The sequence below is a fragment of the Camelina sativa genome, chromosome 14 (assembly GCF_030686135.1).
Source record: "Camelina sativa cultivar CO46 ecotype springtype chromosome 14, ASM3068613v1".
NCBI lineage: Eukaryota > Viridiplantae > Streptophyta > Magnoliopsida > Brassicales > Brassicaceae > Camelina > Camelina sativa.
In genome coordinates this window covers 25,491,761-25,506,452 of record NC_141893.1, presented here as the reverse complement: position 1 = coordinate 25,506,452, position 14,692 = coordinate 25,491,761, and the positions used below count along the sequence as shown (strand labels likewise).

The following is a 14,692-nucleotide window of genomic DNA, read 5'->3' as shown; positions in this document are numbered from 1 at the left end:
GGAAAATTAAGATTGGTTGCTTTAGTTAGCATTGAGTAAAAAAATGTCAAATTATATTTAGGAAAGATCATTTTGGTGCTGGCAACACGATGAAATTTACCGGGTTCCTTCGCTGATACCAATTTTTGGAATCATTCTATCTTGGCAAAAGAAAATTACAACTGGTCACCGTATTTACCAATTGGATCCAACACTTTTGCCAAGAAAGGTAAACAGGTATGATTACTTTAGATTGACCTTTCGATGATTGTTTTTGTATTTCCTTAAAATTTAAGTTCTTTTTTAATTAAATAATATATATATTATAGCTTTATTTCTTGTAAATTTAAAGGGATTTTTGTTGACAGAACGATTGAATTTGAGGTAAACCGAAAGTTGGTTAAGGTGGTTCAGATTTTGGATCAATTTGTTTGGCTAAGCTCAATTATTACTCTTGGTTAACAATTAGTTCGGGTTTGTTACAACTGGGATTGAGATCAGTCCAATAATAACTTAGCCACATACAATAGATTCCAATTGTGGAAGTCAATGAAAGCTGTTAAGGTTTTTATTATGAAAAAAACGGAAAAGCAACAAGGAAACAAATAGGGCCATCGTCTTCAAAATTGAGATCTTGTGGTTTGAAATCAGTTGCTCTGTGTAAGGAGTGTCACACCCTGTCCAACCCAGAAACAAATCAAGATGGGCCTTGAGCCCACTGCAATTTGCCAGTTAGCCTTGGTTACTAACGGTAACAAAAACGAAAAGCATTCTGCTCCTTGTCCTCTGTTTCGTACAGTCAAAACCCTGCAGACACCTCACACTACAATATAAATGCAGAACCGATATGCTCCCCTTGCATCACCAATCTCGTGCTGCTGATGGTTACACTTGTTAGAGATCAACTTCACTATTGTAATCATTAGGTTATCATGTGTTCTACTATAAAAAACACATTATGTAATTGGAGAATAATAAGAATGAAGATATGTTTTTGAGCCGCTCTCTCTGCTTCACAGCTCTTGCTTTCATGGTATCAGAGCAACATTAATACGATCTATGGCTTCAGAAGATTATTTTTCTTCTTCTCATCTTTCTATTTCTCAAGTTGTGACTCTCAAACTATCAGAGTCCAACTATCTCCTATGGAAGACTCAATTTGAGTCCTTTCTCTCACCACAAATGTTACTTGGATACGTCAATGGCTCAATAACACGTCCTGATGCTACTCGACCTGCAACCACTCGTCCTGCTGTTGGAGTTGAAGGTCCCTCTGAAGAGCCTAACCCAGACTTTGTGAAGTGGGTTCGTAATGACCAATTGGTCATGGCCTGGATCTGTGGTTTACTAACGGAACCAGCTCTGCGAGCAGTGTATGGTATGCAATCGGCTTATGAGGTATGGAATGTTCTAGCTAAAAGTTCAATAAGGTGTCCACTACTAGGAAGTTTGAGTTGCAGAATCGTTTGAGAGGTTGTCTTAAGATAGGAAGAACAATGGAAGAGTATCTTAGTGAACTGAAACAGATCTATGATCAACTTGATTCCATTGGTTTTCCCATGACTGATTTAGAAAAGATTCATGGTTTGCTCACTGGTCTTGGCAAGGAGTATGAGTCGGTTACTACTGTTATTGAACATTCTATGGATTCGGTCCCTGGTCCTTGCTATGAAGATGTTGTGTTTAAAGTCATCTCCTTTGACGATAAACTGAAAACCTACAACACGGCCCCTGCTGTTTCACCACATCTTGCTTTTCAAGCTGAGAAAAGTTACTTTGACAGAGGAGGATCAAACACTCGAGGAGGACGATCTGGTGGTGGATTCAGAGGTTGTGGTAACTACTCTACTAGAGGTCGTGGTTTCCAACAGCACAGTAGCAATCAGGGTGGTCAGAACAGGCATAATAAAACAATGGGAACCTCTCGATCGACTTGTCAGATCTGCGGTAAGTATGGTCACAGTGCCTTTGACTGCTACAATCATTACAATGAAGAGTATGTGCAACCTGAACTACTCGATGCTCTAGTTGCTATGAGAATCTCTGATGGTGAACATCATACTGATAATGGATGGCTTCCTGACAGTTGTTCAACGGCTCACATCACCAATTCAACGGCAAACCTGCAACATGCTCAGCCGTATCAAGGAAGTGATTCAGTGATGGTTGGAAATGGAGAATTCTTACCAATCACTCACATTGGTTATGTCCCTCTTCAGACATTGTCAGGTAAATTTCTTCCTCTAAACGATGTGCTTGTTTGTCCGAATGTGGCTAAGTCACTTCTCTCAGTCTCTAAACTCTGTGATGACTATCCTTGCTCTGTTAAATATGATTCTCATGGTGTGCGTGTAAAGGACAAGCATACCAAACAGCTCCTCAAAACTGGAAACAGGAGTAAGGACTACTATGTGTTGGACAACCCTGCAATCAGTGCCTTCTATTCCATGAGACAACTTGCTACTAGTGACGATGTCTGGCATAACCGTTTGGGGCATCCAAGTGCAGAGATTCTCCAACACCTCTCTTCTACTGCTGCAATTTCTGTCAATAAACACACCAACAAGCTTTGTGAGTCGTGCAGGCTTGGAAAGAGTGCTCAGTTACCTTTTGCTTCTTCTACTTTTGTAGCTTCTAGACCGCTTGAGAGGTTGCATTGTGACTTGTGGGGTTCTGCTCCTGTCACTTCTACTCAAGGGTTTAAATACTATGTTATCATTTTTGACAATTACTCAAGATATTGTTGGTTTTATTCTTTGAAGAATAAATCTGATTTCTACTCAGTTTTTCTACTATTCCAAAGGCTTGTTGATAATCAGTTTAATCAGAAAATCAAGATGTTTCAGTGTGATGGAGGTGGTGAATTTGTTAGCACTCAATTCGTAACTTACCTTGCAACTAATGGTATCAAACAATTAATATTGTGTCCTCACACGCCGCAACAGAACGGTTTAGCAGAAAGAAAACATCGACATCTGACTGAACTAGGACTGAGCATGATGTTTCAGAGTAAAGTTCCACAAGTGTATTGGGTTGAGGCTTTTTTCACGGCTAATCATCTTAGTAATATTTTGCCAACCTCTGTTCATCAAGGGTTTATGAGTCCTCATGAGGTCTTGCTTGCATCCAAGCCAGACTACTCACACCTTAGAGTCTTTGGCAGCACTTGTTATCCCACATTACGTGCTTATGGCTCCAACAAATTTGATCCTAAGTCCCTCAAATGTGTATTCCTTGGCTACAACGAGAAATACAAAGGATACAGATGTGTGTATCCTCCGACTGGTCGAGTATATATCAGTCGGCATGTTCTTTTTGATGAACATGTCTATCCCTTTGAAATGGATTACACTGCTCTTATTCCTCCAGCAACAACACCGTTACTCTCTGCCTGGCAACAAAGCTTTCTGTCCCCGACTATCTCAGATGCTGTAATTTCCCCTCGGATTCAAGAACCTGTGTTAGTAATTGACCCTGAAACTCCTGATATATCTGCTTCTGCACCAGGCTCTGCAATAAAACTTGTACACTCCGAAACAGAATCGTCTACAACTCCTGCCGAATCTGATTCTTCTCTTGTCAGTACTGACACAGATGAACATACCTCTTCACACTCTTATGAGGCTCCAATGTTTACAGCTGATGATTTTCCCCCGCTTCAAGCTCCTACAATCAATGATCACGCTATGGTCACAAGAGGCAAAGATAGAGTGCGAAAACCAAATCCCAAGTATGCGCTCCATATTACTCAAACACCATTCAAGGAGCCAAAAACATTAGCTACAGCACTCAAAAACCCAGGATGGACAGCAGCTATGGGACGTGAAGTCGAGTCATTTGTTGAAACCAACACATTCACCTTAGTGCCACACGAGTCAAATATGAATGAACTAGGTTGCAGGTGGGTGTTTCGAACGAAGCTTAAAGCTGATGGCAGCTTGGATAGACTTAAAGCCCGTCTCGTTGCTAAGGGCTACAATCAGGAGAAAGGAGTGGACTTTCTTGAAACGTACAGTCCAGTTGTTCGAACAACCGCAATTCGTTTAGTTCTTCACGCATTATGCTCCTTGTCCTCTGTTTCGTACAGTCAAAACCCTGCAGACACCTCACACTACAATACAAATGCAGAACCGATATGCTCCCCTTGCGTCACCAATCTCGTGCTGCTGATGGTTACACTTGTCAGAGATCAACTTCACTATTGTAATCATTAGGTTATCATTTGTTCTACTATAAAAAGACACATTATGTAATTGGAGAATAATAAGAATGAAGATATGTTTTTGAGCCGCTCTCTCTATTTCGCAGCTCTTGCTTTCACTGTGATATAGTTGATTATTAACAGTGATTAGTCAATATATAGGGTTACGGTTGAGATGTGAACTCGTAAAATCACGTTAAGTGATTCATAGCTCACTAAAGTTCTTTTAGATCACTCTCTTCAATGAATAACGCAACAATCTGCAGGCGAATTATTTATCTCTTTTGTTAAACCGCGATAAACTGCAAGCAAATGAGAGAGAAGCCCTTATAAGTTGACGAAATAATTCTGATTAGAATTGGTTTAGAGAAGGCCTTTTTGGCCCGTATGTATGGTCATCAGCCTATGCATCTAACTTAACAATTATTAAAAACTGAAGTGTATGTATGGTATGGATTTGGTTAGTTTAGAGACTTTCGATAGTTTCGTTTTTTTTTTTTTTGAAATAAAGAATTAGATTTAAATAATTTGACTCTTGTAATCCATATTTATTCTGAAGAACTTCACACAAAATGGTGAATGCTTTTGAACTCATGCGTATAAGAGTGTGGCATGACATTTCACTCTTGTAAATTTGTCCTTGTATGATACTCCAACCGTTTCCCCACTCTTCGATCATGGGTTTTCTCAAAAAATTCTTTTGATAGTAGTTTATGATTGGTTCCATGTAGTTCTGCATAAACTCTTCCTCTTCCAATAACATCAATTCTGCTAACTCTTCATCGGTTAAATTGTGAATCCCATGTAACCGTAACTCTAGAATACGAAGTTCCTGCAAATATCATTGTCAAATTTTTAGCATAATTATATAAAGTTAGAAACCAATTTTCTCACTCGTAAGGGTTTTTTTTTTGTTGCAATGAATTTTGTAACTTATACCAAAAGAAATAAATAGAACATCCAACATAAAACTCAAGCAAAAAAAATAATTTAATAAGATCAAAAGGAAATAAATTTAAAAGTATAAAAATCTAACAAAAGAAAAATGTTCTTCGTACCCAAAGAAAAAAACCAAACACAAATCCTAGGAATATCAAATTAAAAAAAAATGTCTAATCAATATTGTTGTCACCACTATCACCGACTAAGTTGATCATTGGTGGTCTAGTAGTCGGTTCTCCTACTTCAGAAGAAGGCAACCCAAGTAAAGCTGTAAAACTAGTTTTCATAGCCTGAGAGCCTCCTAAATTATTTTCAAACTCTTGGGAGAGATGGTGAGATGCGATGTCATCTGTGATATGAGGAGACATACTAAATCCAACTGCTCGTTCTCTTATCTTCTCCACAGAAACATTTGCAGCTAATTGCTGGCTGTTTTCCATAAAATTAGTTGCCACTTGCAGATTGACGTTGTTGCATGGATACCCGTGTCTATCGATTCCAACTAAAGCCTCCATGTACTTGATCTTAGTTTCAACACTCTCCAGTTTTATAAATGCTTCACGAATGTCAGCATCCTTTTTTAATAACTTATTCGCCTCCCACCAAAATGTTCCAAGTTGTTCAATAGGTAATTTTTCTAGAACCACCGTACCGTCGCCATATGATAGCTTTTGAATCTTTCGTGAACGTAGTTCTTGTAATAAATCTTGACGAGTATCTATTACACGTTGAAAGCCAGTCTCAACTTGCGATTCAAAATGAGTTCTTCTTCTTGATGGACGAAGACCAGACTTCTTCTGGGTTGTTGTTGTTTCACGTACTTGATTAGTAGGAGGAACCAAATTAGTGACATCTAAAGATGGTTTTGTACTTTGATCCTCTTGTGTTTCTTGTATTATTAGATCATCCGTGTTTGCTAAAGCAGATTGTGTCTCCTGGAGATGTGCCCCAAAAGTAAACGGAGAGTAACGTTCATCTTGATCGACATCATGTTGACCATATATCTGGTCCAACAAATCTTTGTAGGGCATAGGCTTGTTCTTCAAAACCCGAACAAATTTTCCTTTATTTCCAAATTCCTGTCAATGATTCAAAACATATTAGAATATTTTTTTCTATTCATATAAAAATCTTATAAATGATAACAAAGAGACTTACAGCAATTCGATCATTCCACCAAGATGTTGTCATAATTATTTGTTCAGTAGACGGATCAACAGCAACACCCGTGCGTTCCATCAGTTGCCTATTAATTTGCCAAAGCTTATACAAGTACTCGATTTTGCTCTTTATCTCACCATCCCAAACAAGCTTCTCTCCGGTCAACTCAAATAATTTGTTTTCTACTCTTTTTCTACCAGCAACATTCGACATTCTACTAGAGTGGTCATTTGATTTTAGCTCCGTAATAACGAGTTCAAGCATAATTTGACAATGCCTTTCCTTCCATACATACTATAATATATACATACTCAGTAATCATGTTTCATTTAAATACAGTATTACAGTTCATCCTATATGCATTGAAATTCAATATATAATTATATACAAAACATATATACCTTTCCTTCGGTGTCAATCCCTGATGCAGTGGTCGATTTGCCTTTGTTTCTCTAAAGACCTCCACGCCGTGATGATCCACTAGTCTCTCGTGAACTTGCCATAATCCAAGTATTTTCTAAAGATCAAAATCAAATACATAAATTAACAAAACCAAACACAAGACTGTAAGCAAAACATTAAAAAAGAATCCTATGCTATAAAATACTGTATGATTTTTTTTTCACCTTTACGTCTATGGATCGTAGGGTTTTTTTTCCTATGGTCGATGGCTTCTTGTGCTGAAGACTATTTATAGTTGTATTTTATAAGACTTAAATTATTAAACAATTCATGAGATAATTATGAGATAGATCAAGATGAGTTTGAATTTGATATTGGATATGTACGAATTGTTTATGATAAGTTGTGGAACTAGTTGAATCAAAAGATAGAATTTTTTAGAAGAGTTTTGACATTATCATGTACCTTTTATAGTTAGGTTTAATTTGATAGTTATCATCAACGTTGTTTTACAATTTATTAGACTTTTGCATGAATTATTTTTTTATAAATAATAATTTATTTATTTTCCTATTTGTTCCACATCAAAATTGGAGAGGAACAAATTTCTTCTATGATTCATAAAAAAAAAGGAACGTATAGGAATAGTGTGGGGTCCATGTTCCAGAATTTGGAAAATGTGTTACTTGTAAATGGTAACAAAAATAAGGAACAAGGAAGAACAACACATTCCTTTCCATTCTTTTCCTAAATACTGGTCACCAGTTAGAGCCTAAGTGTTGACACCTCAGCATTTTAGAGATTCCTGGAGCTGACACCTCAATTAAAACATCCAGCCAATCAAATTAAAAGAATTAATACAACTCAACTTTGATATCCAATAATATTAATATCTTTTCCATGTCAACTTTTTAGTTAATTTACTGCATTTTTAAAAAATGGCCCAAGCCTAATAGGCTAATAGCAAAATACCATTACATAGAAATCTAATTGTACTCATAATTAAAAGCCAAGTAAATAGCCCAAATCGTAGAAAGATAAATAGGTGAAGAAATGGTTGTTGTTCAATTACTCAGCAAACCCGGATTCTGAGATCGAAAAGTAGAGATCCTATTTTTAATTGTTGATCTGATGTTTATGGAGATCAAATCCGAAAAATTGTGAGAACTACGGTGAAGTTTGTTGTTCTTTTCCCTACACATCACTTTTCATTTTCTACTCCAAAATACTTTATCTTAACGGGTAAAGTAGAAAAGATTGGAATATTGGATGTTCATTGGAGATAACAAAGTAATCAATCAAAATGACGATGTTTTTTTGTATTTCTTTGGAGATGCACTTTGTATACGATAAAAGGTACGGTAAACCACACGGCTTCACAGATCGGAATTATATCCGACAATAAAAAGATAATAAGAGGTAAGAGTATGAACGCCGTCGGAAAGCTACAACGAGACGATATAGTTAAAGTATGTAGTGAGAATGAAATTATATGTCTTTGGTTTCAATTTTTACATGAAATATTCACGAAAGATTTACTCAAAGCATTTTCGTATAAATTCTCTAATGGAGCTACTTATCCTCTTGTTTCTCTCAAAAGAAGAGCATGTAATGGACCATGATTCTAGACTACACACTACAAAAAAAAGGTCAGTTTGTATCATTTATTTTGAATATTTGCATTACTTATAATTGATGCAAAAGAATTTTTCATCGTTTATTTAAATGATATAAAATGGGGTGATGCAAATAATTGACATCGTTTCATTAGTAACTGATGCAATTATCTATAATATTTGCATCGTTTGTTTTAAATGATGTTAATTTTGTGTCAATTACAATAACTGATTGGAAACATAGTATCACTTTTACATAAATGATGCTATTTTTATGTCAGTTTTTATTAATGATTCTGGCTATAGCATCACTTTTAAAAATTGATGCGAAAATTATATTTTTAGTCATTTTTTGGTATTAATTAAAAAAACATATTTTGAAATAATTTCACATCATTTGTAAAGTGAAGCAAAAATACTCATGTGTTTTATCATATTTAGTTATTATCAGTATTTTAAAATCTAAAAACATAATTAATTAAAAACGAAAAAGCATTTCTAAATTTAATTTAAAGAAATCTGAGAATGATTTACAAAATTAGTCCATAATAAACGTACAAATTAAATACATAAAACATAAATAAATAAAAGTTGCAGGCTAAAATGTTGTGACAAACAGATGTTGACCATCGTACGTAGATGATGATGACTAGCATTTGGTTGAATGCTTAAGCATCTAGCGTATATCATTGGCACCATCATCCAATTCCTGGAAAAAAGCATTCAATCCATTAGTTTATTATCTAAATATCTGATATCAAAGAGAGTAATATGCAAATAAATTACCCGAGGATTCGGTGGATTTGGAATGTTTACAAAGGCTGGATTTGGTATGTTCGCAAAAGCTGTTGCAAAATTTACAGCCCATGCAGTTGCCTGAATTTTCAACGTAAAACATTAGTTTTATATATCTAATTTATACTAATGCAAATAAACTTACAAAACTATTGTTATATATTAATACCTGTTCGCCAGTTGAATTACCAAGTATTTGTCCAACGAATGTAGACATTGCCTTAACCTGATCTGCTAAAACTTTCAATTGTGTCCTCAGCTGGGTAACTGTTTCAGAATTCTCTATCTCTTGTGTAGTTGCAGCCGTCGAGTGTCTCATTAATTTTGAAGGTGTGGGTCCACGGCCAACACAACGAACTCGTCCTGAAGACTCTGGACCAAACACTTGAGCATATTCATCATCCAATCTAGCAGTAACATTGCTCGGGACTTGCGGATTTTGCTCCATCAACGTGGTAAGTGCTTCCTTTATAAATGATACAAGGAAAAATCCAACAGACTAAAACAACGCACCTCCAGCTTTTTTCTTAAAAGTTCACTTCGAAAAAGTATTGATCAAAATTCAAAGTGACTATAATAAAACTAACAGCGCGTATTTTCGCCTCCTCAGACACAAAGGTTCCATCAGGTTTCTTGCGAGTCTCAATGAAAAATTCGGCTCGACATGGTGTTTTTCCGATCTTGACTTTCTGCAGTAAAGAGACATGCATAAAAAATGTACAAAATCAATATAATAAAATAGGTTTATATCATGACTAAGTTACTCACAATCTCATTTCTTTTTCTTGAAAAACTCTTTCTTCCACATAAGTGAGGCATGGTATTGTTTTTTTGGCTTTTTGTATTCCGCTCTTGCATTTTCTGAAATCTCATACATGAAATAAAAGAATTACTTGCGACTATCAATAAGTCTCTCATTATCACTGACAGTCATGGCTTTTTAAGCCTGATAGCTTTCGACCATTAACATCAGCACAACTTGATAAATTAGAAGCATAACCGTCAGGAAATTTTACATTCTTTAAGACACTTAAAAAAATGTCTTTCCCCTCATTTTTCAAAGTGTAATCTGCTGCTTTATACTTCCCATTATCATCAGGCCACAACTCAGAACGTATACCTAGCTCACATAGATCTTTTTTAGCACTCAGATTATCTTTCGATTTTTTTTTGTCATCCAAAAATGTGTAAACTAGATTGTCAAACACATTCCTCTCTATGTGCATGACATCTAAGTTATGCCGCAGCTTAATGAATTCCCAATAAGACAACTCGAAAAATATACTTTTTTTTTCCATTGCTGAGTACTACTTCTTGCAGCAGTACCACTTCGACCTCTTTTCTTTCCAATTCTAAGTAAACCATGGTTCTTACCTAGAGTAACATCAACTTGTTCTAGTTGATGAATTATTGCAGAACCTGTCAATATGACTGGAGGAGATCTGGTTTCTATCTTTCCGTCAAAATTATGTTTATTTTGACGAAAGTTATGATCTTGAGGAAGAAAACGACGATGACCCATAAAACAGTTTTTTTTCCCATGCTGTAAACGTTGTCCAGTGGCATCAAAATTGCAGTTTGGACAAGCTGATGTAGTATATGTATTCCAACCCGACAAATTTCCAAGACCAGGAAAATCACTAATTGTCCACATGATAGCTGCTCGCATGTTAAATGTTTGGTTTGTGGAAGCATCTTGCGTCTTAATCCCAACAGACCACAATTCCTTCAACTCTTTTATAAGTGGTTGCAAGTAGACATCAATATCATTACCAGGCATGTGCTTTCCAGGGATAACCATATAGAGAATTATTGATGTTTGCTTCATTGACATCCATGGTGGAAAATTATAAGGAAATAATATCACTGGCCATATGCTATAACTAACACTCATTGTACCAAAGGGGTTAAAACCGTCAGTCGCCAAACCTAGTCTGACATTTCTTGGATCAGATGCAAATTCGGGATATCTTTGATCAAATACCTTCCAAGCCTCTCTGTCTCTTGGATGTCGAAGCTTACCATCATTGTTACTAGCTTTTGCATGCCATCTCATGTGGGTAGCAGTTTTTGATGACATGAATAAACGTTGTAGTCGTGGCTTTAGAGGAAAATAACGCAAAACCTTTGCAGGAGCTTTAATTTTTCTCTTCTTTGATCCTGCAGATCCAGCAGATATTGTAGACCCAGCAGGTGTTGCAGACCCATCAGGTGTTGCAGACCCAGCAGATCCTGTACTCTTTGTCTTAATCTTTTCTTTCCAACGAGATGCTTTACAAACTTTGCAGATTTTCCTTTCTGCATCTTCCCCCCCAAAACAACATGCAATCATTTGGACATGCATGAATTGACTCATAGTTCAATCCTAATTTGCGAATAACCCTTTTCATGTCACTAAATGAAGCTGGCAATTTGGCATGTGTAAATGCTTCTTTCAGCAAATCAAGCACCAAAGATATCCTCTTGTCGGTAATTCCACACATACATTTGATATAGTACAACTTCAATATAAAAGACAACTTTGTGAACTTAGTGCATCCTGCATATAGCTCTTGATTAAAATCAGCAAGCAACTCATCAAAACCTTCTCCTTTTTCACAATTTCCACTTGAAGTTGATGGTCTATCAGTGTCCATAGGTTGCTCAGAAGATCCAGGTTCATATCCACCATCAATATTTGTAGTACTATCTGGAAAAAGATCATTCAAGAGAGTCGAAGTTGAATCTACTTCAACAGGAGCAATATCAGAAGCTACTCTTGCATTACATGTGACACATATATCATCACCGTGTAGTACCCAATGTGTGTAAGAACTTAAAAAGCCATACTGCATCAAATCACCATCAATATCTTCTCTCGACTTATATTTCACCAGAGAACAATGGTTACATGGACATTTCATCATGGTTGCTGTTGATGTACCAAATGCAAAATCCAAAAAACCTTTCACCCCTAATATGTAATCTTGAGATAAACGTGGTTTCTTTATCCATGACTTATCCATCAAACCTAAAAAATAGATTAGTCTAGTCTGTAAGCTTTAGAAATTAATCAATCAATTAATTAACAAATGAAAACAAAAGGATTATTTCAAAACTAACCATGATATTTGAGTTTCTAGAACATACTTAGATTGTGTTAGACAAGAGGAACAAAACCCAATTGTTCTTCTACAATAATTCTTAGTTTATGAACTTGAATAAGTTTGCACACAAAAAAAAAAATTTGAAAAGATGAAGAAGCGTGAAGAGAGAAGATGGGGAAGTAGGGTTCTCTCAATCGATTTTGAAGATATTTTATTTTTGTTTTAAAAAACCAATATATTTGTATATCCATTTTTAATATAATTAATTTTAACATCAGTTTTTTATTTATGTAAATTTGTAATCGTTTAAAAAGTGATTTCACCAGAAATAAATAAATACATCACTTATCTAAATAATGTAAATTTAAATTTTATATCAATTCTAAAAAAATGATACAATCTAATAAAAAGTAAATCAATTTTAACTAAATGATGTCAAATTAGATAATTATAACATCACTTATAGTTAATTGATGTTATATTATATATATTTGCTTCACTCGTAAATAAACAATTTAAAATTACATCATTTGCTTGGGTGATGCAATTTAAATGATACAATACAACTAATTTTTTGTAGTGACATAAGAGCACACCCATCACACATCTTCACGGGATGTCTTTTATTTTTTTAGTAATATAAACAAAAAAAAAAAGTTTTAATCGGATTATTTCACAGACCCAGCTCTCTGCGCAGAGCAATTTACATCCTCAGTATTATATTGGTTACGTTTTTTTTTTTTCTTCCTTTGCTTCTCATTCTCTTTCGATTCAATGAAAACGAGGAAATCAAAACGATGGGAGTTCTGATCGGTTTCCAGAAACAATTGATCTCGCCTCGTCGTCTTCTTCTTCCTGAGACGTTATCGAGATCGGATGATGAATACGCAGGAGAAAGAGATGTCGCCTCGTCGTCTTCTTCTTCGATCAAGTCTTCGACCTATGGAGAAAAGGTATTCGCAATTTCTTATCTCCCCCTTTCAATTTTGTTCGTTTTGTTTTGTATTTAAGATTCAAGGAGTCTCGTGTATGGCTAATAACCCCAATTACCTCTGTGAATTTTTCAGTACTATTCATTTTTTTTTTTTTGTTTTGCTGATTTCGTCGAACGAACTTTGTTTTGATGATGTGTGTGGCAAGTGGAATTGGAGCAATACCCAACTGGTCCTCATATTGCTTCTCGTATGGTTGTCACTGTAAATTCTTCTTTCCTCTACTCAAAAGTTTATTGCTTTTGTTGCTTACATACACCTTTTGGGCAATGAGGTTAATTTCATGCTTTCTGTGGTCTGTGGAGTGGGTCTTTCTTAATTATCTCACTGGGCGTTTTGCTTTACTCTTATGTTTAACTGAGTTTAGTGGAGAAAGATTCATAAAAGGCTAGTATTGATTTGCTATTTGAGATGCTTTGGCTTTGTTCCTGTTCTTCAAGAAGCCTGAAGTGTGTGTGAGTGTGTGTTGAATCTGTATCCTTTTTTAGGCAGAGAATTCATATGGAGACATAACTGCTCTTCTAGATGCAGCATGAGTTATTATTAATCTGTTCTCTCATCAATGCATCTAATATTCATCCCCTGTGGCTATTAATCTTTTTTTTGGTGCTTAAACAAAACAGGTCTGTGATTGGATTCGATATCGATCCTCAGTCTTTTGAAATAACAACACTAAATGCAGAGAAGGTAACGTTAACAAGCTTTTTTACAAGTTGATGAGATGTTAGGAGATAGTTGGTTATTAACTACTCAAAGCCACTGTTTTATGTTTAGTTTATGTTTGTGTTTACTTTATGAATCGAACTTAATCAAAACCTATGAATGGTTTTTAATTATTGTTTGTGTTTAGTTTATGTTTGTGTTGCTTTATGAATCGACTTAATCAAATCACATAAATTAGACAACAAGTTCTTTGGATAAAAAAGCAGGAAGCCGAGCATTGCGTTTTTTTTTTTTAACTTGTTTTGGGTCGGATTGTTTGGTTCTGTTCATTTATATTGTAGGTCCTGTTTATTTGTATGGTGTGAAACATTCATAATACTTAACAAGTACATATAACTGCAGAGTCATAATGTTCTGTTTCCAATGACGAAATTGCAGGGTGGAACAGAGCAAGCCCTTTCATAGACCAAATCCAAATGTATAAGCTTCTTCTCAGGTTTTCCCATTGTTCTCCCTCTCTTCTTAGAACTCGATCCAAACCGTGTGGTTAGGACTTGTGTGTGTTTTGATGCAGGATCGGCACAACCCGTTAACTATGTAAGACTAATGATAGCGTTTGTCTAGTTGTTAGGTTTAGTACTTAGTTGTTCAAGTGGCATGTAAGACTAAGCTATATAGTCTGTAGTACTATTACTAATTAAGACTAGTGATAGCGTTTGTCTAGTTGTTGGTAAAAAATCAGAGAGTAGATTTAGTTTACTCTTTTTATAAGTTTTGTATGTGTTATATTGTGTAAAAGACATGAGAATAATGTACTAGTTTGATGTCTCTCAATTCTCTCGAACATTTAAAGCT

At 35.4% G+C, this 14,692-nt stretch overlaps 1 protein-coding gene and 1 pseudogene across 2 annotated transcripts; one reads left to right on the top strand and one right to left on the bottom strand.

Moving 5' to 3' along the window:
- Positions 1-8,977: 8,977 nt before the first annotated feature.
- On the bottom strand, positions 8,978-12,101 carry LOC147928600 (uncharacterized; annotated as a pseudogene).
- A 659-nt stretch (positions 12,102-12,760) lies between these two features.
- On the top strand, positions 12,761-14,671 carry LOC104743868 (uncharacterized). Of its 2 annotated transcripts, none has more exons than XM_087485076.1 (5): positions 12,761-13,135; positions 13,323-13,378; positions 13,798-13,861; positions 14,276-14,333; positions 14,412-14,671. In XM_087485076.1, exons 1-4 carry the CDS (start codon positions 12,980-12,982, stop codon positions 14,300-14,302), a joined length of 303 nt encoding a protein of 100 aa, XP_087341202.1. In that variant the 5' UTR covers positions 12,761-12,979; the 3' UTR covers positions 14,303-14,333; positions 14,412-14,671. The 2 variants fall into 2 exon arrangements, with proteins under 2 accessions (XP_087341202.1, XP_087341203.1); XM_087485077.1 differs by having other exon boundaries at positions 12,763-13,135; positions 14,276-14,315.
- Positions 14,672-14,692: the final 21 nt, after the last annotated feature.